Source organism: Pteropus alecto, unplaced genomic scaffold (assembly GCF_000325575.1).
Source record: "Pteropus alecto unplaced genomic scaffold, ASM32557v1 scaffold75, whole genome shotgun sequence".
NCBI classification, from domain to species: Eukaryota; Metazoa; Chordata; class Mammalia; order Chiroptera; family Pteropodidae; genus Pteropus; species Pteropus alecto.
Genome location: NW_006440638.1, coordinates 30702651 through 30729666, shown reverse-complemented (window position 1 = coordinate 30729666; position 27016 = coordinate 30702651). Strand labels below are relative to the sequence as shown.

General features: G+C 37.9%; 1 protein-coding gene and 1 pseudogene across 4 annotated transcripts in view; one reads left to right on the top strand and one right to left on the bottom strand.

Annotated features, from left to right (window-relative positions):
- The window catches only part of ATG7 (autophagy related 7), a 220501-nt gene that overhangs the window by 74812 nt on the left and 118673 nt on the right, over nt 1–27016 (bottom strand). For all 4 annotated transcript variants that reach the window (XR_001517383.2, XM_006917625.3, XM_015593723.2 and 1 more), the window contains one exon: nt 25286–25408. Coding sequence is in view for 3 of the 4 variants with exons in the window: in XM_006917625.3 (XP_006917687.1) it covers nt 25286–25408 (123 nt within the window). In the remaining variant the exon portion in view is untranslated. The remainder of the gene's footprint in view (nt 1–25285; nt 25409–27016) is intronic.
- LOC107196067 lies at nt 19056–22240 on the top strand (annotated as a pseudogene).

The window sequence follows — 27016 nt, the reverse complement described above, 5'->3', positions numbered from 1 at the left end:
ATTTGTCAGAATCTTCGTGCTAAATGTCAGCAAGACTTGTGTCTGAGATGATACATTATATTTTTATCGCATGTACCATCATCATCTTGGAATACAAGACAAATCTCATGTTACATTCTACAGAGATATCAAAAAAGGTTTTCTTTTTGTTGATATTTCACTGTAGTGATTCATTGTTAAAATCTCACGCCTACCCTCCCTACCCCAATATCATTGCTCCTAGACAAAAAGGGAAACTGAAATCAGAGAAGGCCGAAGACAGACATATTATCTAGTTGAAACTCATTCTTTTTCATCCTGTATCCTGATTCATAGAATCGAAGAGCTCATTGACTTAAATTCTCTAATTTTATAGAGGGCACCAAGACCCAGAGTGGAGAAGTGACTAGCTTAAGGTCACACAATGTGTTAATGGCTGAGCTGTAAGTAAAACTCAAATCTGACTCCCAGGCCCGTAGAAAGGCCTGTGTTCTTTTTAAAATGCCAAGGTGTCTCTTTAGACCACTGAAATAGAAAATAAAGTTTGCTTTCAGTAGTCAATTTAAATTAAAACTCTTAAAATGTGTTGGTGTAGCAAAATGATGGGCTGTTTTGAATACATCAAGGCAATAACTCCATAAAAATCAAAGTCTTCTGTGAAATATTTCTGTTGCAAAAATTCATTGAGGCATTTAATGTGTGTCATTCACTTAGAAATCATGGGCCAATTCCAAAACCAGAAAATCGAATCACTCATTCAACCAATGCATACTTGCTGGTTAATTACTATGTGCCAGGCAGTATGCTAGGTCCCGAGGATATGCTATCAAAGACACTGTCCTTGTCCTCAAGGGGCTGAGGTATAGGGCAAATATTCGACACATGTGCTATCTACTCATATTCTCTTAGGTGTTTATGACAGACAGCATTAATTCATTATATGACTATCTTTCCTGCTAAGCCTGAAACAGTCCCTTCCCAACATAACTCTCTAAGCAGCCATGAGCAATGGATAAGAGGTGTACAAGAACTGAAATTTATCTATCATCCTGGACTCTTATAGTCACTACATGCCTCGTAAATGCTAGGCAATTTCGAGTTCTTACTGTATGTACTAGAACCCTGATTCCTTCAATCAGAAGAGAAGAACTTAATTTCTTTCATTCATTTAGTGTTGATTAAACTCCTACATGAAGAACAATTCTTCCAGGTACTGGGAGAACCCTTGAGAATGTCTCGTGAAAGACCAATTATGCCCCAATGAGACCCCAGTTTTTTCACTTGAAATTTCCATTTCAGATTGGGCAGCACAGCCCTCTCTCTTATCTGTCATCACCCACAGTTGCCATCTGCTGCTAGAGAATCAAATAGAGTTGCTGTGCCACTCACTTCAAAGCAGCTGCTTATCACATCCAGTGATGTCCCAACTGAGAAAAGAACCAGTTAGCGACGATGCTGCTTCATAAAGTTCTTCCTGCCCATAAGAGTTTGGAAAATACTGCTGACTTTACCTTAAGGGGGACCCAAAGACAGCTGCAGGGTCTCCACTTCATAAGCCTGGCATCTTTCCTCTCATTTGTTTAAGCTGTTTCTTAGGGTTTAATCAAAGGAGAAAAAACAGGAAGACGTCTTTTTCTTTTAATGGCTTTTCCTGTGTCTTTCAACATTTTAATTATTTGAGATAAATAAGTAAAGACTCTGTGAAGCCCCTCTTTGTAGAGGTGCCTTATAACCCCAGAGCTGACCTTTCTCAGCAGTGTGGAACAGTGTGTATTGTTGCCCGGAAGGAGACATGTTGGAAGCTGCCCTGTCTTTGCACTTCAAAGAATATCTCCCCTCAGAAGTTTCAGACCTGTGGGGTACTGTACACCACTCACCTGCATTTTGCGGATCAGTTTGCCTCCAATGCCTGGGCCTCAGAGACCAAATATGTTTAGAAAAGTACAGATACAGCACAAACAGAAAAAGGTGACATAACTTAGAAAAAGAATTTCCAAGTATCCACTTCTTTCTATTACATTTTCATATCCAAATAATGATTGTGTTTTTTGTTAGGCAGACATGGTGGTAGTTACTGGATGAAGTAGAAGGAGACATGAGGGCTTTTTCCTGCCCTGAAAGGTTTAAATTTCCTAAGGAAGGTGAGATGTAGTAGTGATAAGCTAAATAACCATGGGATTTAAATAAAATATATAATGCTGCCAAGAGAATGGTAAAAAACAGTTACCAAATGACCCAGCAACTTCACCTCTAGGCATATACCCAAAAGAACACAACTTGTATACAAATGTTCATAGCGGTATTATTCATAATCCCCAAAAAGTAGAAACAACTCAAGTGGCCATCAACTAATGAATGGATCCAAAAAAGGTGATAAAAAAAATGGAATATTACTTTGCCTCAAAAAGGAATGAAGTTCTGATACATGCTACAACATGGATGAACCTTGAAAACATTATGCTGAATGGAAGAAGCCAGTCACAAAAGACCACTTATTGTAGTATTTCATTTATGTGAATCCAGAACATGTAAGTCAATAGAAACATAAAGTAGATTAGTCATTGCCTAGGTCTGGGGGTGCAGTAGGATGGGGGGTGATGGAGCTTGGGGAAATGAGGGCTGACTGCTAAAGAGTATAGGGTTTCTTTTGGGGGTGATGAAAATATTCTAAACAGGTCATGGTGATAGTTGCTACTCTGAATATATTTTAAAAACACTGAATTGTACACTTAGAAAGGGCAAATTGTAGGATAAGTGAATTATATCTCAATAAAGCTGTTACAAGAAAAACCCCTATGCTGTCTTAAAGGCTTAAAGGCGGGATAAAGAATTTCTGGCTTGGACGATTTAAAAGAGCATCGAAAGAAAAGCTTAGGTATTTGAGTTAAGTTTTGAGGATAAATCATTAACTGGCATGTGGGGGAGATGGATAGGGTGCCAGTGTGAGTCAAAAGACAACGATGTTCTGTGACTGTGAATAAAGGAGCCTGGTTAAAGAGGGAGCCATCAGTGAGGACCTAAGGAGATAAGGCTGAAAATAGAGTATGGCCAGATTGGGCTAAATGTGAGGGGCTAAAGATGACCCCTGTGAGGGCAGAATCCGTTCAGCCTTCCAAGTGCTGGTGGTTTCCAGGCTGACAGGGAACAAGTTGATAGACTTCTGGTCAGCCTCTCTCACAACTGTCAGGAGAAATGGTGCCCTTGAGGGAAGGAACTGTGGGGAAACTTTCATACCTCTTCAAAATGAATATGTGGGAGGTCTGGATATGCTTCAGACACCCTACTCTGAAAGAGGGGATGACAAAGAGTTGGATATGGGACACAGAAGAGCAGAAGAGGAGCACATGAATGTTCAGGAGCCATCTTCCAGAAACTGATCACTTTGGACAATGCTTTTTCAGAATCATCACCATTATAGTTTAGCACGTGTGAGTCTTATGGGTAAAGAGAAGAAAACAAGTTCAGTGAGAAATTTTAGGACTCTACTATTTGAGTGCAGTTCCACTTAAAATCAGTGACTTATTTCCTGAAAAGTTTCCAAGAATCAAAAAGTCATTCTGAGGATCTTAGTTTCCAGGCTCGGTAAATCGTAGTTCCTCTTGCGTTAAGCACACCTCACTTGGAATAATGTATGGCTCTATATAGTAATTTTTTTCATTAAACTACTTCATTAAAATTTATATGTAAAGAATTATACATGAGAGAAATAAAGCTGACCTTTTATAAATCAGTCTTTTCAGTAAGTCAGACTATCATTCTGTATAGATCTGTTTTGATCATTCTGTTTTGATCATTTCAAAACAAACAACTGAGAAAATACAGCTTCTTGGAGGCTGCATCTTTCGCATACTATATTCTCTACAGTGGTACTGTCCTATGGAACTTTCTGCAATGATGGAAATGCTCTATATCTACACTGTCTAATATGGTAGCCACTCACCACTTGTGGCTATTGAGCATTTGGTGTAACTTAGGAACTGAAGTTTTTATTTTATTTTTCTCTAATTTAAATTTAAATTTATAGAGCACTATGTAGCCAGTGGATGCTATATTAAGTAGTGCAGCCCTGTAGGAACCAGACAGTACAGGCGTACCTTGGAGATATTTTGGGTTTGGTTCCAGACCACTGCAATAAAGCGAATATCACAATAAAGCAAGTTGTAATCTTTTTGCTGGTAGAGGCTCTTGCCTTCAATTTGTTAAAAAAAAAAAAAATGCATCATCTGTGAAGCGCAATATAGCGAGGTATGCCTAGACCTTTTTCCTCTTAAGTGTTCAATAAACATCTGTTAAACTGAATGAGAATTTATGTAATAAATCCAGACCAAGCTTCTGCTATATGCCAGGCACTCTGCTAGATGGGTATGAGTGAAACACAGCCTCTGAATGAGTTAGAATTCCTGGTGCAAGGGACAGAAAACTCACCCCTGATGTACTCAAGCCAAAAGGGAACCTGTCAGCTCACACGCCTAAAAAGACCAGAGTAATGGTGCCTTTAGGGCAGCTTGGCTCAGGACTTAGAGGCTAACAGCACAACCATTCTTGTCCTCTCTCAGCTCATCTAGACTCGGCTCTCTTCCAGGTGTGGTCTCCATGCTCAAACTGGCTCTTCACTCACATATAAGAAGGCTGCCCCAACCCAGACCTCATGTTGGCAAAGATCCAAGTCCTGATCCAGATCTCCTAGCCAAAGACTCATTGGATCTCACTGGTTATACCTGGGTCATATGCCCATTTCTGAACCAATCATTATGGCCGGGGAAATATGATGTGTAGACAATCTTGGGCCTCGGTTACATGCTCCAACTCTGAGCCAAACGTGGAGCCAACTCCACCAGAAAAGCACATGGGATGAGAATGAGGTTCCGGATGGTTTCTCAGAGTAAAATCGTGGTACTCATTAGGGAAGAGAAAATTTTGCTAGGCAGCAAAAACAAAGATATCCATTTTAGTCTCTATCTTAGAGAACTCAGTGTCACTCCAGGGAAATCGTAAATAAAAATGCTGCTCAGATCTGCTGGCCATATAGTAAAGAAAATACTATATAAAAGGAAAAGCTCATTTGGCAAGATCGAGGTACAAATGACAGCAACATTTATTTACACAGAATTTCCTCTGAGGTTGTCTGCTTTTTCACAGATAATCCTCATAAAACTTTTGCGAAGAAGGTTACATCTATGAAATCTAGAAACTTTTAGGATGGAATGGCCAGCTGACCAGGGCCTGTTGTCTGCAGCTTTCCTTGCTTGCCTCAGTTTTGGACTCCAGATATCTCCTTCTGTGGCCCCCCACCCCCTTAACCAAGCAAACTGAGGGTGTGCTCAGACCTTAAGAAGTCCTGACATGTGTGGAGGCAGGCAGAGCAGCCGCAACACAGCCCACCCAGGGAAGGGACACACAATTGCCAATTCACACAATGCAATGTGAATTGTCTATTTTCATGAGGGCTACTCCAAGAGAGATTATTTGTGGGCAGGATGACTCATGAGGGAGCCAAATGAATTCACCCCACATAGAAGACAAAGAGCTTGGAACATCACTGAAATGAGAAAAATTAGCCAAAACAGCTGCAGCACTTTAGGGTTTTTTAAATAGCCTCTTTCTGCCTACTTCTCCACCCTTTTCTAGCTGTTCTCTCTCACTCATTAAATACTGAGATTTAGCTTTTGTTGGCTCAAACGGCCAGCCAAGACTGGGAAATATTCTTTTTAACAAGCATATCTTTTATCCAAGTTTTTTGGTATTATCTTTTATGAAGATGATTCTAGATTACTCTGAAATTTCTTGGCTTCTTTCTAGATGGGAAAAAAATTAATAAAGCTTATGGTCAGGACTTTCCACACTTCAAGGACGTTTAGTGCTCAGGACACATGCAAGAAGGCCCATGACTCCGTCTGTTCTCCGCCCCTAGGAATCCAGAGAACTCTCGGCGCTGCCAACATCAAAACGGCCACTCTTCCTTTCACTGTACAACGAATCTTCCAATTTCAGTGTGGCTCTCTTGCAGACAGAGCTGTAGATACACCAGGCTTGGTAAGAAAGGGTTATTCACTTCTACTATCCCTTCTGGATTTTAACATAACGTTCGGTTTAGAGGCAAGTTGGCCTGTTCCCCACTGGACTGGCACTGTTTGCTGGAGCTCAGGAGACCATGCACTTCCAGCAGACAAGAACTGGTTGTCTCTTGGGTTGGCAATTGACACACAGTAGGTGCTTAGTGCATGATGATGTACTGTGGAACACTGTTGGTAACTTGAAGTATTACGGTGCATAAAAAATACTAAAGAGAATGGGTCTGAACACTAATTTGTGTTCTAGAAATGTGTTTATTTCTTCTACCTTATTCTGTAAACCTCAGTCCCCAATTCTAACAAATTCTCAATCTCTAAAGTGATTCAACTTTTTAAATGGTCTTTATAACGGATCTCAAGCCTATGTAAATGAGCTAGTTAACTTGTTCTCCATTCCTCAAGGGCTAACTCCAAAGGACTCTAGATCAGATTAGCATAGATGAATTGCTTTTCAGAATGCCTGTAGGCCCTTCCCTACCATATCCTTTGCTTGATGACTAGTGGGCTTTTTTATGAGTTTTACCTACTCTATTCTAAAAATGAATTTATTGATATAATCATATACCATAGAATTTACTCATTTCAAGAGTGCATTTCAGTGGTTTTTAGTATATTCGGAGTTGTACAACTATCGTCACTATCTAATTCCAGAATATTTTCATCATCCCCCAAAGAAATACCATTAGCAGTCACTCTCTATTTTCTTCCAACTCTCTAAACCCCTAACCCTCCCCCCCACCACCACATCCCCAGCCCCTGGAAACCACTAATGTACTTTATGTCTCTATAGATTTGCCTATTCTAGATATTTCATATAAATGGAATCTCATTCATTAAAAACAAACAAGCATTTATTGTATTTTCTGTATATGCCAGTTCTCATGTCAGGTGTTGGAATCATAGACATGAGTAAAATCCAGTGCCTGCCTTCTGGGTACTCACAGTCCAACAATAAATATTTGCTGAGTGCAGAACTCCCAGGGTTTTTCTTGGACACAGCAGCCACATTCATATTCACTGGCAGAGGTCTTTTGTACCGATGGGACAGTCAGGCCAAGCGGCCCATCATTTCCCTTTGAGTTCACTTCAACTGGGAAGATGCTACCCAGTGTTCTGTCTCATGGGCTGATCAGGCCCACAAATGTCTACTCCTATTTGATCAAGCACTTCCACCTGACCTGCCTTTTTCAAAAGACACCCTCCTTGATAAAGACTCAGAAGTTTTGGGTTGTTTTTAAATGTAGCCAATTTATCTTTAAGATAAAAGGAATACTAAGTACATACCAGGGGGCTGTACTGAGGTCTCAGCATATCTTTAAAATAAGGTTAGCCGTTAAGAATGGGATTAGTAAAAACTGACATGCCCTGGAGAACATCAACCATGTGTGGAAGTTAGTCATTTGAAGAGACTGTAGAATAGCAGTTTGAGACTGGGAATTTCCAGCTTCAATCAAAGTGACAAAGAAGTGATCTCAGGAGATACATTTTAACTACGAAAGCTAAAATTTAAAAGATTTTAAATTTAAAAGAAATTCTAAAAGATTGTTCATAGATGGTAGCAGGGCCTACATGGAGTTTGAAAAGAGGGAGCACAGAATTCGTGCAAGAATTTGTTGATGTCTCTGCTGCTCTCCAGAAATTAGCAGGATGATCTCACTGGAAAGCAGATCCCTTCAGTACCGGAGGTATCACAGTGCTATGAGGCGATTATGAAATCTGATTACCAACTATCTCTCCATGTACATATAAGGAGTGACCAACACGACAAATTAAATGGCCTAGTCTATACAACAATCTCCTATGATTTGGGCTGTTAGGAGGTAGTCCCTGAGAGTCTATATACTGAGTTTCTGATCTGAAGAGGTAGGATCCATGGACCATGATGATCATCCAAAGCACAAATCTAGAGAAGAGAGGTTTGGGGAATGTCAAAACCATGGCCAAACATGTGAAGGTCTGTCGTTCAGAAGAGGAATTCAACTAGCTATAGAGGGGCACTACAAAGTAATTAAGAACACAGTCTCTGCAGCCAACTACTTGGTGCCAACACTTATTAGCCATGTGACCTTGAGCAACTTACTTAGCCTCTATGTACCCCGATTTCCTTATCTGTGAAATAAAGTGGTTGTGAAGATTAAATAAAAGATTAGTATGACATCTAGTATATAGCAAGCTCTCAGAGGTTAATCATACCATCATTGTCCAAAGACACCCTGTGAGATAGAGAGCACCCCCACCCCAGAATTCAAGTCAAGTCAAAGGAGTGTCAATTGAGGGCCAAATAAAAATCTGATGCTGTTAATATACTTAATATACTTCAACTCCAGGACTTCCAACTAGTTCCTATGCCCCTAAACTCTTACATACAATTCAAAACAAAAATGTTGTCTCAGTAGCTGATGTGTTTTTCTTGAAAAAATCTTTTTTTAGCCATTCAATCAACATATAGTCTTCTGAGTCCTTATGTGCAAAGTACCTGTTAGTTAATGAGAATATAAAGGGGAAAAGGTGGTCCTTGCCCTCAAGAAGCTGAACATTTAACTGAGAAGAGAGGATTAGAAAACCATATGGTTAGTGATATATTCATATCTGTGTTAAATTTAAACCAACCACCCATTTGGTACTTCGCTTTTTACTAAAGTCATAATCAAGAGACGGGTTAGGGAAATCACTATATCTAGAATCACTGTATTCTATGGAACATGGGAAGTTTGTTGGTATACTAAACTAAAATCAATCATATTCTCTATCCCTCCTTGGAAGGTGCAGAGGGGAGAACTGAGTGCTACAGGGAATGAAGGCTCCTTGGAGGAGGGGAATTAAACTAATCTCAATCTCTCCTTTCCATTTCCTTCAAGGTATAGCAAAGTAGCATGATGGCTCTGGGACCTTTCCGTCTCAAATTCTCAGGCTCATGTGTCGGCCAGCCCGTGGCAGTAGTTGGTGAAGGCAGAAAAGCAGCTCCCACGTTGTAAGTTCACACAGGACGCCTTTACAGGACACTGAAGGTCACTCATTATTTATTTGTAATGCTTTAATGCGCCTCTTCCTCTCATCTGTAAGTTTAATGGGGGAAGGAAAGTGGGCTTTCTTCATCATGTGGCACAAGCCAGCTCTCATTCATTGACTGAAGCAGGTTTTGTCCTATGGCTAGTAGAATTAGCATCTGTTAGAAAAACCACTGATCTGTTTTCTCTTAAACCGCCTCTCAGTGATGCCTTCTTTTTGCAACATTCTAACCACAGTTCCTGCTTCTTTTAGTTGCCATGGGATATGGTTGCTACATTTTAAAGTATTACTCTACTGTAAAATGTCAGGTAGGGAAGAGAGCCTTCCACCCCCATCCAGGGTCTGCCTTGCATTTTGTGGATAAATATCCAGACCAGGGAACACCAGGAGGCTCCGTTCATGTTGAAACAGTCGCCAGTTTACTGATTGCTCTGTTGCCTCAAGAAATTCATAGCACCTTCGGGCAAGGGAACAACAGTGTTGTGTTTATTGAAATCTACATCTGGTAGCAATTTGTTCAACAGCAACCAGCTTTCCCCCTCTCCTTTTCTTCAAATAATCCACAGAGGCTCATAATACCCCACAATTGTTCATTTGTGCAAAGCCTGTATTGTGTAGTTTATGTTCCTAATTACAGATAGCATAGCAAGTAATTTTTTAGACTGCAGAGGAGACTAAAGGCACATGTCCTAAGGCAGTCACACTGTTACTGACCATCACCATCTGGGCTGAAAGATGAAGCCTCACACTGGCCTCCTGTCCCTAGCTCCCCAGTGCATACTTGGGCAGCAAAGGCAGCCAGAACACTCCCCTTCCCCACCCTAAGAGGTGTGGCCTCATGATGGTGTGTGGGAGCTTAAAAGTCTACTCTTAATGAGAATGAGACATTTGTGTCCTGTGAAGAAAGGGAGAAGCCCTGTGCTCCAATCTCAGAGAATACTCTCTTTCTTCGGGGTGGGGTGAGGGAGTCTGAGCAGCTAGTTTGCTAAAGGACTCAATGAATATAAAGAGTTTTCTTATGGTATTTGTGGTTAGGTGAGAAGATGGGGTAAATTCAGAAAGCAGAGTAAGTCAAGCTTGGGGGCAGATCTGGGGACTAGAATTTCAAGATTTGCAGTAAAGTCCTTAGTTTGAAATTGTGCATAGAAAAGAACTGTTTAGGAGGGACAAACACAAGAGTAGAATTAAGATTAGGCTGGACTTAGAATGAGCTTCTACATATATGCCCAGCACCCCACCCCTCACATCAGCCCCTCCTCCTTTGAGGGGGACTGCACCACCTCTCAACCCAACCACAGGGTTCTGAAGGAGGCTCCTAATCACCACACCCTGCCTGTGGCCCAAGCTAGCCAATCACAACAGCTCATCCCTGTCTACTACAAGTGATCCAGAGAAGGCATGTGACTCAGGCCTGGTCAATCACAGTCTGTGCCAGGGGTTTTCCTTTTGGAGCCAGTGGGGAAGATGCTCTTAAAGGAAGAATGAGATTTTGGAACTGGCTGAGGCCATGTATTTTGCTATGTGTGTGTGTGTGGGTGGGGGGTGGGGGGAACCTATTTTCAGTATAAGAATGACATCAACAAAGAGAGAACATAGCTGAACAATGAAGACCAAGACGACTGTGACATTGAACCCCTTCCAATCTATAATCCTTGGGGCCAGGATTCCATGGCCTAGTTACAAATTTCTTGTTTATGTTAAAGCCAGTTTGAAATTTTGGTTTTTGCTATCACAACCAGGGTGTAGATGGCTACAAATGGCTTTTCATTGAAAATGATTGCTATGATGATCAACTGAATAAATGCAAGTAAACACACTCTGAAAAATACAAATGTCACACAAGTGTCAGGTATTGATCACTTGAGTGGCAGGTGGGTACTAGAAAACATTACTGACCCAATGTCAGAAGAGTAGTTTTTAAAAAACTTTTCTTTATGGAGACTTTTAAAGATATACAGAGGCAGACAGAATGGTATATAATGCCCTCTCACAGTACCCCTCCCTGGTCCCAATAAGCACCGACCATGGCCTAGTCCAGGAGAGCAGTGGTTCTGACCAACTCTTCCTGGAGCACAGTTGATTCACCTTAACTGTGTCATGGTCCCAGGCCAGAGCACTCCTTCTCTGACTGGAATTGCAAGTAATTGCAAGTAGGGTCTTTGGCAATGGGATAGAATTTTACAATTGGAAGTCAAATGTCAGGAACTCATGAATTCAGCCTTCTCGTGCTTGTGCTGGACTGAGACACCATGACCTGCCATGTGCCTCATTTTTTCTAAGGCTCATTTATAATTTCTTAATATTGTCATTGAATGTGTGTTTTGTCCTGACAGCTGTTAAGGAAAGAAAACCCTATTAGTGCTGAAAGTATATCAGCTACAGAAAAATATTTTTAATGCTGACACCATGTTTCTTCTGTGGACTAAATTAAGGCGCTTCCTCCTTTTTATAAATCATTTACAAAAATAGAAAATAGCTGTCTGGCACACTTAATTTAGGGTACACAAATGGAGGATGATCAAAACCATGGAATCTAGGTGTTAAGGACTTATTCTATCATTATCGTAGACTATAAAGTTGGAAAAAATATAGAGGTCTCTAATCCAATTGAATCAAACTTTCTGGTGGAGATGTGGTCTAAACATCAGTCCTTTAAAAAAACATCCCAGACAATTCTAATAGGCAGCCAGGCTGAGAACCACTGTTCTAACCCAGTCACTATCTGTACTTAGTAAATGAGGACACTGAGGACCAGAGGTATAGGACTCTCACCAAGTTTAACAGCTCATCTGAGATTAGAACACAGATCTTTGGTTTCCATCCTGTTTTTCAAGTGAATAAGTTATTCTATTGTGTTTGCTCCTAGCAGGGGCTATGTAAGTGGAACGTACAAAAATTTTTAGATTTGAAGTAGAAAAACCACAGGAAAGAGGAATGTAAATAATAAACATAAGCTGTCTAACCTCACTGATAATCAGGAAAATGCATGTTAAAAGCATAATGAGATATTGTTATACACTCAATAGATTAGCAAAAAAATTTAAACGAGATAGTAACCAAGATTTTGGCTAGGATACATAGCCACAGAAACCCCCACATACTACTAGTAATCGCTTACATTGGTAAAGTTGCTTTGGAAAGAAGTTTGTCACAATCTAATAATGTCAAAATTTTACATTTTCTATGACCCAACAATTCTGGAATTAGGTATATAATCTAGAGCCTGTATTCTCAATGGGGGCAGTATGACTCCCACAACGGAGCAAACATTGTTTTTTGGTGGGTGAATAAACCTTGGATATTACAAAGATTTGTGGCCCTCCAAAGATCAATCCTACCCGACGAAATCTTACTCTTTGGGCTTAATTTAATTTGAATTTTAAAGTTTAAAAGTAACTTTTCTCCCTAGGAGAAGTGATCATGGAAAAAGGTTGAAAAACATTGACTTACGGAAATGTTGCACATATATCCCAGGAGAGATATACAAGAATGCTCTAATCTGCACTTTTTATTATAGTCTAAAACTAGGCTATAAATATCCGTCTACAGTAGAATGAATAAACTGCAATATGTCTAAGCTGTGGAATACTATACAACAATGAAAAGGAACAAATGTCAGCCACATACAACAATATGGGTAACTTTTACAATATTGAGCAAAAGAAGGAAGACACAAAAGATAACATAGAGTAGAGATCTATTTATAAAAGTTCAAAGTCAGGCAAACTGAATTATATTTTTTAGGGATCCATATGCCAGACTAAAACTGTAAAGAAAAGCAGAAAAATAACTATCAGAAGAGTTGGTAGGGCAGTTACCTCTAGGGCTATGATCAGGGAGCCAAATATGAGAAGAGTGAACGGCAATGTTATATTTTTTGACCTGGGTGTTTATATGATAATTATTCTTAATAATTAAATGATAATTGTACATATTGTTTTATGTTTTCTTCTGCATATGCATATGTAATAGCTCATTTGGAAACAATAAGATTTAAAAATAGCAGGATGGTTATTTTCTTGATCTTTCCCATATTTATTTTCCTAAAGCATTGTTTGCAATAAGTTATTCCTCTTCTTATAGGTAATGATACAACCTGCTCCAAATGTGCCTGGTGCTTTCAGACTTTCATTTACAGAATCTCATCCGCACCTCAGCCTCAGTAGGAGGCAGTGAGTGAGAAATCATTTCTCAAAGGAGGTAAATGAGTTAGAAGGACCAGCGGGAATACCAGGCAGGTCTCACGGGGAAGGAAACAGAACTTGACCAGCAGAAAGATCAGCTTATCAAAGGCTGGAGGTGCAATAGGATGCAGCAGCAGAAGTATGCACAGCTGAATTGAACACGTGGAGACACACAAGAGAAAAAGCCATGCTCGGTTGTCCTTTTGAAAATCATGATTTAACCAAGAAGTTCCAATTGTTTCACATTAGGAAGTCTTACCCAGATTTGAAAGTTAATGTGTATTCTTACACCTTGACTGGGATCAAATAGTTTTTTTATAGGTTCTTCTACCACAAAATCACCTGTTGCTAATCTCTTTGATTCTCAAACATTATCCATTTAATACGAATTAACATTTTAATGGTTAATGATTGTTTAAAGTTTAATTCAATGATTGTTTAAAGTTTATGTTCAAAGGCCTATAGTATATCAGGAAAATTTTATTTTAAAAAAAGCTATGACAGTTTTCCACTTGGTTCATTTGTATTTAGCTACAAGAACTAATTTTTGTATTATACTTCTAAAGATTTCAAAGCACATTATAATGCAAACACTGTGGGGTCAGGTATTATCCCATTTTACAGATGAAGCCCAGGCAAGAGGAAGTGATACAACTAGTGGCAGGACCAGGAGCAAATCCCTACTCCTCAGAACCCAAATCCTATGCCCCTTCCATGAGCATAACTGTTTTTAGGTCCATGCTGCTAAGGGCTAAGTGGAGCTAGGCTTAATATTATTTCAACCTAGCTTTCATGGTATTGAAGGATAAAGTTTTATTTCCACAAGTCATTGTTGAAAGAAATAGAGGAAGAAGGGAACAAAATATAAATAAACCAATCAGTATTTGGGTATAGAAATTCAAAATAGTTCTCTCTAAAGAGTTGATACTGAATTGGTGCTTTAAAATCAATTCAATGATGAGCTTTAAGTTAGACAAAGAATAACATGTTATACATATCTATATGAAAATAAAATATTTCAAAAATCTTTTTAGAAGCCAAGTTTCTTTCCTTTAATAAAATGCTAAGCAGAATTAGGTATGGCCTTTTCCAAGGAAGATTAAGATAAACACGAAGGCCTTCATTTAGTAGCAAAATTAAAAATAAACCAACCCAAAGCAATATACTATATTTATAATAAGTAACTTAATGATTTGGTCTCCAACAATGAGCTATAAATATTTCTAGTTTACCATTGAATTTTTTTTTTCACCAGATAGCTGAATAAAAGCAAGTGGGGGCAAGCTCTCAATTTCCCTTTACAATTTAGATAAAAGTAAAGGCCAGAAAGAAGTTGCTTCCTATTTGCCTTGTCTCCCATTCTTAATCTAAAGATGGAATCATGAATGAGTAAAAACCTAATTTTCACAGATTTTATTAGAAACCAGTCTATTCTTAAAGACAGTAAGAGTAAGAATGCACAGTGATATTGGCTAACCAGGTCTCGGGACGGTACAGTGAAAAAAATCGTGCTATCTAAGAACGCAATTATAAGGAAACAGACAAAAAAGCAAACTGCATTTTGAAATTGCTTAATCTAATCAAACTCTTCAATATTCTCTATAAAGCAGAACTCCTCCATATCACTTTGCATACATTTTCCTTTCTACTTCCAAGTTTACGAAGTGTACTATAATCCTCAAGATGTAAATAAGCACTAGGAACCACTAAATTTAACAACATTCAGTCAACTTAGCGAATATCAATTCACTTCTCTGAGCCTTGACAGCCTCATCTGGTAAATGGAGGAATAAGGTTGTTGTGGGCATCAAAAGGCCAGGTACAAAAAGTTCTGTGGAAATTGCAGATAATGTAATCAATATTGGTTGATATGCCTCTCTTGGTACTTTTCATCAGAGATCTTGGGTGTTCCCATACCACAGGCCATTCTGGAATGCCTTCTATCATTCTCCTCTCCAACACTTGGAGTTTCAACCTTTAAGGCCCAGCTCAAAATCCAACTCTCTGCATCTGATGCTCCTGAAATCCTGCAGGACTTACTGTACCATGTGTTTGGCTCTGTGTGCACATCCACAGCTCTGCAGTCTCAGTTACTTTTCTGTCCTACCCCTATGTCAGTCTCTTGATGGCGTGCTTGTACTGCTTTGAATCCCTATACCATCATGAACTTGGCAAAGGTCTCAGTAAGTATTGTTGACTGATAGAAGCCATGATTAAACATGAGCAATATTTAATTTTAAAAAGTATACACCTTAGAATATTTCATATTCCCTTCCCTCCCTACTCTCCCATAGCTAATTGAGAAGCAAGATGGATCAACACTAAGATTTCAGAACCAAGAAATCAATTTAATTTTACAGTATCAAAACATGGAAATCCCCCAAGTTCAACACATGGCAGCTGTTATGTTTGCAAGTGAGAAGGGTCAGCTGTAAAAATACAACCTCTAGAATAATGGTCATAGGGCAAACTGCAAGAATACTTCCCCAGGACCCTCCACTGACGCAGTCAGGAAGTCAGGGCTGGTGGCTCTCTGCTTCCTAGTTCCCGCTTCCTCACGGACTACATTTTGAAAAACCACTCCTACCCAACAATATGCACTACTTTATCTTATTGTTTTTATAATTCAAAGGCACCCATAACTGCCAATCAGAGCTTCTGACTGGGCTGAGCTAACCAGTATTCCATTCCACTCTGAGACAATAGAATTAGGAAAAAAAAAAAATTAAAAGACAACGACTTGATGGTTTACTGGGTCAATGTAATCTCCTGCCATAAATATTTTATTTCTGTTGGGCTCTTCAAAATATCGAAAATAGCCTTCACAGTACCATTCCTGCCTCCTCAAAAACATTAGCCACTTGGGACCCCTGGGGAAGGGTGGGCAAGAGCCACTGCTCAGGGTTGGTTGGCTATGAGAGCTGCCTTAATCAGATCAGGATGCCCAGTTGATTCCCTGGAGATAACCTCACCTGAAAGAGGCCTGCCTGGAACAGCAGGACCTTGGAGGCACTCTGCCTAATAGGATAACTGAGTCTTCTCCTTCTAGAGATGAAGGTATCAACAGCTTAACAGATACACTCAAGTTTATATACCAAATAACTGATGCTTAGTTGTTATTTAAAAAAAAAAAAAATTTTGTAAATATAAAGTTACACATGAGGAAAAAGCAAACAATGGTTTAAAGGTGCCTTTAAAATTCTGTGGACTATTGGGAAAATCTGAATATGTACTGGATTTTAGGTGGTATTATGGAATTATTATTATTATTATGTGATGACAATGGTATTCTGTTTACATAGAAGAATGTCTGTATTCTTAGCAGTTTTATGCCAAAAATTTCAGGTTGAAGTGTCTTTGTATATGGAACTTACATAATGGTTCAAGAAAAGAGAAAATACATGTATATGTGATGTGTTGTGTGTGCGTGTGTGTACAAACATGAGAGATACAGAGAGAATGTGTCTGTGGTGAGAGAGCAAGAGATAAATTAGGTGTGACAAAATGTTAATTATTCAATTCAGATGGAAGGTATACGGGGTATTCATGATACTTTAAACTTTTCTATACGTTTGAGAATTTTCAAATAAAAAGTACTGGAAAAAAATAAAATCCTGTGGTAAAGAAGGAAATTTTTAAACTTCAGATACAGGCTTGGGGTTAGATCTTCCAAACAACTGCTTCAGCTTACAACGATAGATAGCAAAGCACTCTCATCTTCCCCTAACCACTCCATCAGATGTCTCCATGGCTACAGATGACATTTTGACTTTTTCTCACCTCCCAGAAAACCCCTCAAGGGAAGCATTTGGCGGGTGGGTTCCTTCCATACTTCCTTCCTCCCTCAGCCCTTCTCCCAATATTTACTGCCTATCCATAATATAAAAAGTTAAATGAGGTGAGCAGAGAATTAGGCTTTGAAAACTGAGGCACAATTAAAAATGAAAGAAATCATTATCATATTTACTCAAAGTTCATTCCTACAAACAAGCTAACATGCTCTGACAGCCTGTCACAGACAGAAAATCAACACTACCCTCAGGGAGCCAACGAGACAAGGAAAGGAGGAAGCACAGAGAGTCCCATCTTTGTGTATCAGGGCCACATGTTTTTTTATAAAATAGCTTTATGAGATATAATTCACACACCTTACAATTCACCCATTTAAAGTATGTAATTCAATGGTTTTAGTATATTCACAGTTGTGCAACCATTACAACCTAAGAACATTTCATCACCTAAAAAAGAAACCCTTACCCATAAGCAGTGACTCCTTGTTTCCCTCAAGCTCCCATCCCCACTCCCAATCCACTCTCATTAAATCTACTTTCTGACTATGGCTTTTTAAATTCTGGACATTTCTTATAAATGAAATCCTATAATATATGGCCTTTTGTAACTGGCAATATTCACTCAGCAGGGCTCATCCATGTTGTAGCATGTATCAGTGGCTCTATCCTTTTCATTGCCAAATAATATTGCACCATTTTCCAATGCAACACCCACATTTTACTGATCCATTCACCAGATGATGGACCTCTGGATTGTCCCTAATTTGGGGCTATTATGAATAAACAATGCTGTGAGGAACATTGGTATACAAGTTTTTGTATGCACATGTTTTTATTTCTCTTGGTTATACACCTAGGAGAGTTGCTGAGCTATATGGTAACTGTGTTTAACTTTTTAATGAACTGCCAGACTGTTTTGCAAAGTGGCTGCACCATTTTACAGTCCCACCAAGAGGGTATGAGGGTTCCAATTTCTCCACATTTTCATCAACAGTTATTGTCTCTCTTCTTGATTGCAGCCATCTTAGCGGGTATAAAGTGGTATCTCATAGTGGTTTTGACTGGCATTTCCCTGACAGCTAATGATGTTGAGCATCTTTTCATGTATTTATTGGACATTTCTTATCCAAGAAACTCCTTGGATATTATACATTCAGCATTCTAAGAATGGTTCCATTACTTAAAACAAGTGGGCTTGGAATGCCAAGTCTGGAGAATGTCAGTTATTAGTCTGGACTACTCAATTTTGGATTTACATACACTGCTACACACATCAACCAATACGAAGTATGAGAAATGTTCTTTTAAGGGTCAAAGTAGAACTAAATCTCAAAAGAATGTGACCAAAAATGTTTCTAACAATGGTAGCCGGATATGTTAGATACCAGAGAATATTTATAAAATGTACAAAAAGTAATTACTCTGATTAAAAATTTGATATAAAAATTAGCCATCTTTTTACTCCTTGGTTATACTGAGTATATTTGAATAAAAATCATTGAATTATTAGAGCTAAAAAAGATTTCCTTATGGTTCAATCCCCTTATTGTAAGTGAGGAAACTGATACACAAACTGTTACTCATCCAAGTACTCCTGAGAACACTAGCAGAATGAGAACTAAAATTTAAGGAAGAAGCAGTTATCATGTTCTATTTCTTAATATTAGCTGTTTTAACTCTGCTTTTAGAATTTATAATTCTTCCCTTCTCTAAGTGACTTCAAGATGCCTCTTCTGCCTGGACATCATCGTCTATTCTCCAGTTGGATCTTTCCTTAATACCAACTTATCTAAACATCTCAAATCCATGTCGATAATTCTGACAGCAAATAAAAGGGACTCATTTTATAAAGTGAGTTCTGAAGGGGTACAGCCAAGACATTTCAAAAAACTAGTCTCTAGTTTCCAATCTAAGAATTAAATGGCTTTCTGCCTGCTGTTTCTGCCTTTCTCCTCTTACTTGGGAGAGAAGGCCAAAGCTATGTCTTGAGGGATTGGTTCATAAGGAAAAATCAAGGCAGGATGTCGTCTCAGGATGGGCCAGTGCAGATTGGACGTGGGCTAGCAGAAGACTCTGGGAAAAGAGAACTGGATTTTATGAGCAAGCTAGGTCAGTCCCCTGAGCAATTCTTCTCCATTGGAAATAGTTCTAAGTGCTGACATGGGGTTTCCCACAGCTTCCACTGGCCTCCAAAGGCTATTTGTCATCAGAGGCTCTTGATGAAGCTGTACATAAATATCTGACTGTTGTTAAATACAAAGCAAAACAAAACAAATATTCCACAGGAACCAAATCAAAACCAGCTGTGAGTGGGAGAGGCCAAAGACTCAGTGTAAGTGCAAAAGGCCCAGGAGAAACATTTGTTAATTGCGTTATTTACTTTGCTAAATAGTAAATGGTCATGCCAATGAAGTTGTATCACATGATTATAATGTTTTTCTTATGACTTTCCTGCTAGAGAGAAATGGACATTTTATTTTCTAGAATTCTGAATTCTGTAGTAGATGAGTCAGAATCTGAGTTTTAATTCAGAATCAACCCATCAACTCGGCCCGGTTCATCTCTGCCAGCCTATCTGTAATTTTAATTTTATATCCTATATTAAAGCTGGCACTAAACTTTCTTTTTATATAAATGATCATTCGTTAATCCCCGGTTCTGCAGAAAGAGTTCTGTTGAGCAAAAATCTGATGTAAATGCAATTATATTAAAGGAGTGCTGCAACTGCAATCCTGAAAACAAAACTGTATGATTAATCAAATACTGATAATATAGTCAAGGGAAGAAAACATAGCTTAAAATTAATTCTGGAATCATAGAATTTGCACACTGTCAAGAATGAGAATGAAGTATTTCAGAAAAGTTGGGTTATGGCATTTTAGAAATTGACTTTCTCAAGGATATACCAATATAGCTTGTTTTATTAACTCTCTTATGGATTGATCTTTTCTCTTCAGTTAAATGAAGTTTAAATAATTCGGCATTTCCCACAACACAATGTTGAACCCACAGCTGGAATGAAGTCAGTGCATGAGAAATAGTTAGTGATAAATCACAGACAATTTTATGAAAAGATGGCTGTCATTTACATGTCTGATTTAGACTGAGCTTTTCTTCAACAAATTCAGCAATTTAAAAATATTTGATGACTATTTCAACAGCTCCATGACTTGACATCTTGTGCTTTGTCAACTTTAAAGCCATTTCCTGTGGTTGCAACTGGAACCAAAGAGCAACAGGGAACTGAGCTCTATCACCAAATATCTAAACACACTCTCAATAAGGGTCTTAAAAGTAAAGGTCAGAACTTCATGTAAAATTCCCTACTCTGATGGCAACATTTTAAGAGGGTAAAAAGCTGAGTGAGGCCTTTCCTCTATGAGGCCTTTTCAAACATCATGGCCATAATGTAACTATAATTTGGCAGCTAGATGGGCTACAAACAGGGGGTCTCTGTCCAAGACCCCTACTTTATGAGATATAACATTAGCAAAAATATTCATGAGGTATTTTTAATCTTTTCATCTATAACTCAAGATAAAAATCTAACATGCACATTACTCATTTAAAGATTTTTATTACATCTTAGCTCTGTAGTTTTTTCTCATTGCACTAAATAAAACAAGATAATTTTCCTTTATATGCAAAATCAATCTACCAGTTCTGTTCTTTCTCTAAGTTCTATCTCCATCCTATCTCATATACTATCGCTAATACTATTCAGTCATTTTCATTAATTTTTTCCATTACCTTGAAATCATCATTACCCCAAATTCATATTGTAAGTCTGGCAACCCCCTCCACCATACTCCCAGTCCCTACTCTGTACCTTGCACTTCAACCCCTCCTTCAACAGAAACCAACCCGGTGATTCATCCGTTAATCGTAGCACTATGATACACCTAGACTACAGTAATGGCAATCATTTTTGGATATTTGATAATGGGAGGGGGATGCATTATATTTGGATGATTCTGTCTTAAATATATCTTCCAATTTATTATTTCTGTGCACCTTTCTATGAAAATAAATGGATTTAAAGTCTCCAGTAGGATTAGCTTTGCTTCCATAAAGGGGCTATATTTTGAGAGGCAGACCGCAGGTGTTAAAGGATATAGGAAAGTTTAATAGCATCAAAAGTTTTTTTCTTTAAAAAAGAATTATCTTGCTATACCATGGATGAACATTGAAAACATCATACAAAAGGCCACATATTCTGAGATTCCATTTATATGACACATCCAGATTAGGCAAATCTATAGAGACAGAAAGTAGAGTAGTGGTTGTCAGGCCTGGAAGGAGACAGAGAATGAGGAGTGACTGACTGCTCATTCTCTTTTGGGTGTGATGAAAATGTTCTAAACTTAGTAATAGTAGCACAACTCTTTTGGGTGTGATGAAAATGTTCTAAACTTAGTAATAGTAGCACAACTCTCTAAATATACTAAAACCACAGAACTGTATACACTTTAAAAGGGTGAATTTGAAAGTATGTGAATTATAACTCAATAAAGTTGTTAAGAAAAAACTCTTACCTGATTTCAGGAAACTCTGGTCCCAACTACATGTTCATGATTCTAACAAACTAAAGACTTGACCTCTAAGACCTTTATTCAGCTTAGGATGCCCTCCTCTACTTCTTTACCTTTTCCCTACTCCAACTTTTAAGATAGTCTACTTCATCTTTAAAACTAACTGGTGATGACCTTTTCACGAAGATAGCCTGGAAAGTGAAGAAGGAAGTCCCTGCCCCTCCCAAAGCTGAAGCCAGAATAAAGGCTTTGAAGGCAAAGGAAGCAATGCTGAAAGGCGTCCACAGCCATAAAAAAAAAAGAAGATACGCATGTCACCTGCCTTCTGACAGCCCAAGACACTGCAGCTCTGAAGGCAACCCAAATATCCTTGGAAGAGCACCCCCTGGAGAAACAAGCTTGACCACTATGCTATTGTCAAGTTCCCCCTGACTACTGAGTCAGCCATGAAGAAGATAGAAGACAACAATACACTTATGTTCATTGTGGATGTCAAGGCCAATAAGCACCAGATCAAACAGGCTGTGAAGAAGCTCCATGACATTGACATGGCCAAAGTCAACACCCTGATCAGGCCTGATGGAGAGAAGAAGGCATATGTTCGGCTGGCTCTTGACTATGATGCTTTGAGTGTTGCCAACAAAATTGAGATCATCTAAACTGAGTCCAGCTGGTTGATTCTAAATATAAAAATCTTTCATTGTAAAAAAAAAACAAAACAAAACTGGTGATGGATGTTTACTACATTTATTGAGGTGATCGTTTTTGTAATATGTACAAATATCAAATCATTTTGCTTAGCACCTGAAACTAAAAATATGTGTCAATTAAACCTCAATTCAAAAGATAAATTAGAAAAAAACAAACAAACTTCTAACTGGAATATTTGTTTCCTTCTTGGTAAAGCTTTTCTTGACATCCTTACTCCCCCAGGCAGGAGTACCTGCTCTCTCAGCACTTAACATATAAATGACTAAAACATTTTTAATGCTATTAGAGTGCCCTATTTATGTCTCTGTTTCTCACACTAGACTGTGAGCTCATCTCATTAACTTCTGTATTCAGTTAATCCCACAGTGCCTTGCTATCAAATTTTCAAAAGATGTTCAGTAATTCTCTTTTAAAAAACAGCATTTATATAATAACATATTCCATAAGCAACATATAAAATGATACTGTCACATAGTTGAATCTTTTGCAACTCCAATGTTGATGCAAGAGAACAGTCTAGATAAGAATAAATTGGGCATTCTTGAGTTGCTAAAATAAGATGGGAAATTTCTACATGGGATGCAGAATTTTGTATTTTTATTACTGAACATCTGTAAATACATTGGATTTGAATATATAAATCAAAACACTGCCTTTACATAGATAATATGTATTTTTTGATATACATATTTATTTGCATAGACACATTTTTCACAGTAATGTAAAATAATGTAGGTAGGACAATGATTTCTGTTGTTACGAGGTCCTCCGGTGAGCATTATCTTAGAACATAGGACCATTTCGAGTTTTTTAAGAAAAATAACGATCTTTTTCTAAGACAAGGGCTGCAAATTCCAATACCTATTAGGATCATCAACTGAAGGGCATCATCCAAATGGAGAACATCATCTTCAGAATACTTTTGGGCAAGAAACTAACAACAGTGTTTGTCTCCAGAAAGGAAACTGAGTGGTAAGGGACAGGTGTAGAAGATTTCCATTCTACTCAGAATATTTTTTATAACTTTAATTTTATATCAAGTGCATTATTTATCTATCCAATTCGCTTTGTGGCACCAGATAACAATCACTATTAAGGAATGCAGGCCTGGGGTTGATGGATCTGATTTTTCAAAGAAGTTATAAATGGGAAAATTCTGATTTCTATGTAAAACTCAATTAAAAAATATTGGCTTTATTCACAATTTAACACATAGGGCAGGCCAAACAAAACACACCTGCAAGCAATATCATCAGGCTCATAGGTCAACCAATTTACTATCTCTAATCAAAAATTTGATGTGTGGCTTATGATTCCAGAACTATAAATTTAATGGAAGAAAACTTCAAAAAAGAAAACTCAGACTTGTGGATAAAACCATGCCCCATCTTGCCCCACCATCTATTTAGTCACTATTGCTTTCAAACTTCCGGGGTCTTTTAAAAGGCTATTAATGTTTGACAGACCAAAATTCAAAACAAGCCAGGTTTCATCAAGGAATGTGCCCATTATCCTAACATCTGCTCTGTTCTAAAGAGTGAAATATGAGGTCAATTTCAAGTTGCGATTCTTCTAGCCAACTAAAGAGAAGTATTTGAATTATTTATAGCTGGGTGGAAAAATTCCTCCAACCAATTAGTCAAATGACTGTATAGTTGAAAAGACCTATAAGTTATTTTTCCCTTATCATCAGGAAGTACAGTGCTGATCAAAATACAAAATGGTGGCCATGATCAACATAATATTCTGAATCCTCTCTGGGAACTTAGTCATAGATAAGGAGAAAATCTGAAAGTCTCTTAAAGTCCTGCAGAAATGCCATTCATTTACCCAAACTGAAACTAAGAGATTCTATGTGGGTCTAATTACCGGTCATTGTGGAAGATTTCATCTGTTGAATGCCCAGAGGGCACCAAAGCCAAAACAAATTAAAAAAGAACCAGTTTCAGTTCTAAATCTAGCACTAGTGATGCACTGCCGTGTTTCTTTGGTGTACCTAAAAATCTCACTCCAGTCTGCTGAAATCTTCAAAGGATTTCATTCTGGTATTTCTACATGGTTTTCCTATACTCAGTGCTAGCTCCAATCTTCCAAACAGCAGCCTTTCATCACCAGATGGTCCAGTATTAGGCCTGACCATCCACTCACTAAGCAGTGGGGTCTCCCCTAATGGTGAGACTATACAACTCCAGGCAGGGATGGGGGTGAGGAGATAATCAATGAATTAGACTATAGGACTAATGGCAACTTTGCAGGACACAGGCATTCAAGGTTTTCCTTATGTAGCTTGTGGAAAAGCTACAATAGGCCACATTTTTCCTAAGAGCTTTTTCACCCAGGTAAATGAAGGGAAAGCTCTTGATTTAATCTCATTTAATCGCATTCACTCATTCTGAAGAACTGTCCACTTTGCCAAGAGACCTGAATAGCTCCACACCATACATAGTGTACTATTTTCTAAGAACAGCGAGCATATGGAAAAATAAAATGATAATCCCAGTCTTTACAAATAAACACGATTATAGTGACCCAGGAAATTAAGATCTGTAAAATACTATAATTGACAAGCAAAACATAAGTCTCTTAGGTTGTAACTGAAGGAGCTATTTCATGATGGGGTTCAGTGCCCTAAGAAGACTGATCAAATTATGAAATAAAAGCCAGAAATGTTTTCTCTGAAGAAATGGCCAGAGTCCAATGTCTTCCCTGACTTGCATTTTGATGTACAGACATTAGAGCCAACTCTCCAATGGCCATAGGTATACTGTTCTTCAGTAAGAAATGGAGGTGCTTGGAAATCAATAACCTATACTTCCTTTATCATCAGTTTTGTGCGTTAGGTACATACTATACAATAACCTGCACATATCAGCATTGAGCAGTTGTAGGAGGTTTGTTCTAAGGAAAAAAATCATAATTAACTGCTTCTTTACCTCTTCATCAATTTGAATATCAAATAGGTTTTAAACACATCAGCTCTCAGTACATAAAGCATGTTTTATTCTTACCTCAGCAGCTTGGGTCTCTTGATGCAGCAATGTAAGACCGGTCAAGTCTTCTAAGAAGGAATGTGAAGAATTAAACACCTTCGCTAGGAAATTAAATCCTTCTCGTTCATATTGATCAAGAACCTGTAAAACATTTATATTTTTTAAAAGGAGGCTGTAGGTTTTAAATGCATATTAAATATAAGGATAATCAATCTGTTGGGCAATAAACCGGGAAGGCTTAGTATTTTACCACTCTTTTCTTTCTTGAAAGAATGACAACATTATCTTCCAATTCGGATAACAATTTTTCTCAAATAAAATAAGTTACATGCAAATTCACTAAAAATTCTAGTAGAGCTGGGGTTACTGATTTTAAAGTTCGTATTTTAGTAAAGAAAAATAGGTAAGAGCCAAGAAAAAACTCTTACAAGGATAAAGGGAAAGGAAGGGCCAAAAGGATGGGAAATGTGACCTACTGGCTGGCCAAGCGTATTTTTAAAAATAATTTTAAAATGTAAAACTAAATTTTGCCAGGCACATCATAAAATAAGAGACCCAAATGACCAATAAATGAATGAAAAGTTGCTCAGTATTACAAGTGATCAGGGAAACAAAAAGTAAACCATAATGAAGTGCTACTTTAGACCTATCAGCATGACTAAAGTGGAAAAGAAAGAAAATACCAAGTACTAGCAAGTACGTGGAACAATCAAGGTTCTCATGAGAATTCAAAATGAGACAACAACTTTAGAGGTTTAACATGTATATGCCCTATGATCAAGCAATTCTACTTCTGGATATATACGCCCAATAAAAAATGTATACGTATATATTGGAAGACCCAAATAAAAGGGTCCATAGCAGCCCTATTCATGATAGCTCCCAACTAGAAACTATTCAAGTGTCCATCAATAGTAGAATGAACAAACTGTGGCTTATTCATATAGAGGAATACTATATAGCAAATGACAACTTCATGCAATATATGGGTAATTCTCAAAAACAATGTTAAACAAAAGGGAGAAGCAGTATGTACTATATGATTATTTTTATATAAAGTTAAAAAAACAAGCAAGATGAATCTAAGGTGTTAGAAGTCAAGAGAGTAGTTACCCATGGAGGGGTTGTAATTGAAAAGGGGCACAAAGGAGGGTCTGGAATGCTGGTAATATCTGCTTAAAAAAGCAGATATTAATATCTAGAAGCAGATATTAATATCTGGGTGCTGATTACAATGGTGTACTTTGTGAAAAATCATCAAGCACTTTTTTGTATATGTTATCCTTCGATAAAAAGAACAAAAGATAAAAGGCCAGTAATCTACACAAGAAAACAATATAGGAACATATGAGTATTTAGAAACAATCAAATAAATGATTATCACATTTAAGAATTCAGTGATCACAGGAACTGTGAACTATAGAAAGCAGTGAACCAAAATGTCTCAGAAATTCTCTCAGAATTCAGAATAAAGATATGTTTCAAAAAGATAGACACTGAAGATAAATTTAAGAAATCAATTACACACAAATAGAAAGGTTAGAGAAGCAATAACACAAAAAATAGAAAAAAATTTTTAAATAATTTTTCTCTATTCAGAAATGAAAATGTGTAAGCCCTTTAAACCAGCAATTCCACTTCGTACACAGTTTGAAGACTTTTTTTCAGGATTGAGGAATTGTGATTTTTTTTTCAATATTCTTTAAAAGTCAATTATCTTTACTTTAAAAGTGAACGTTTTAAAGAAAA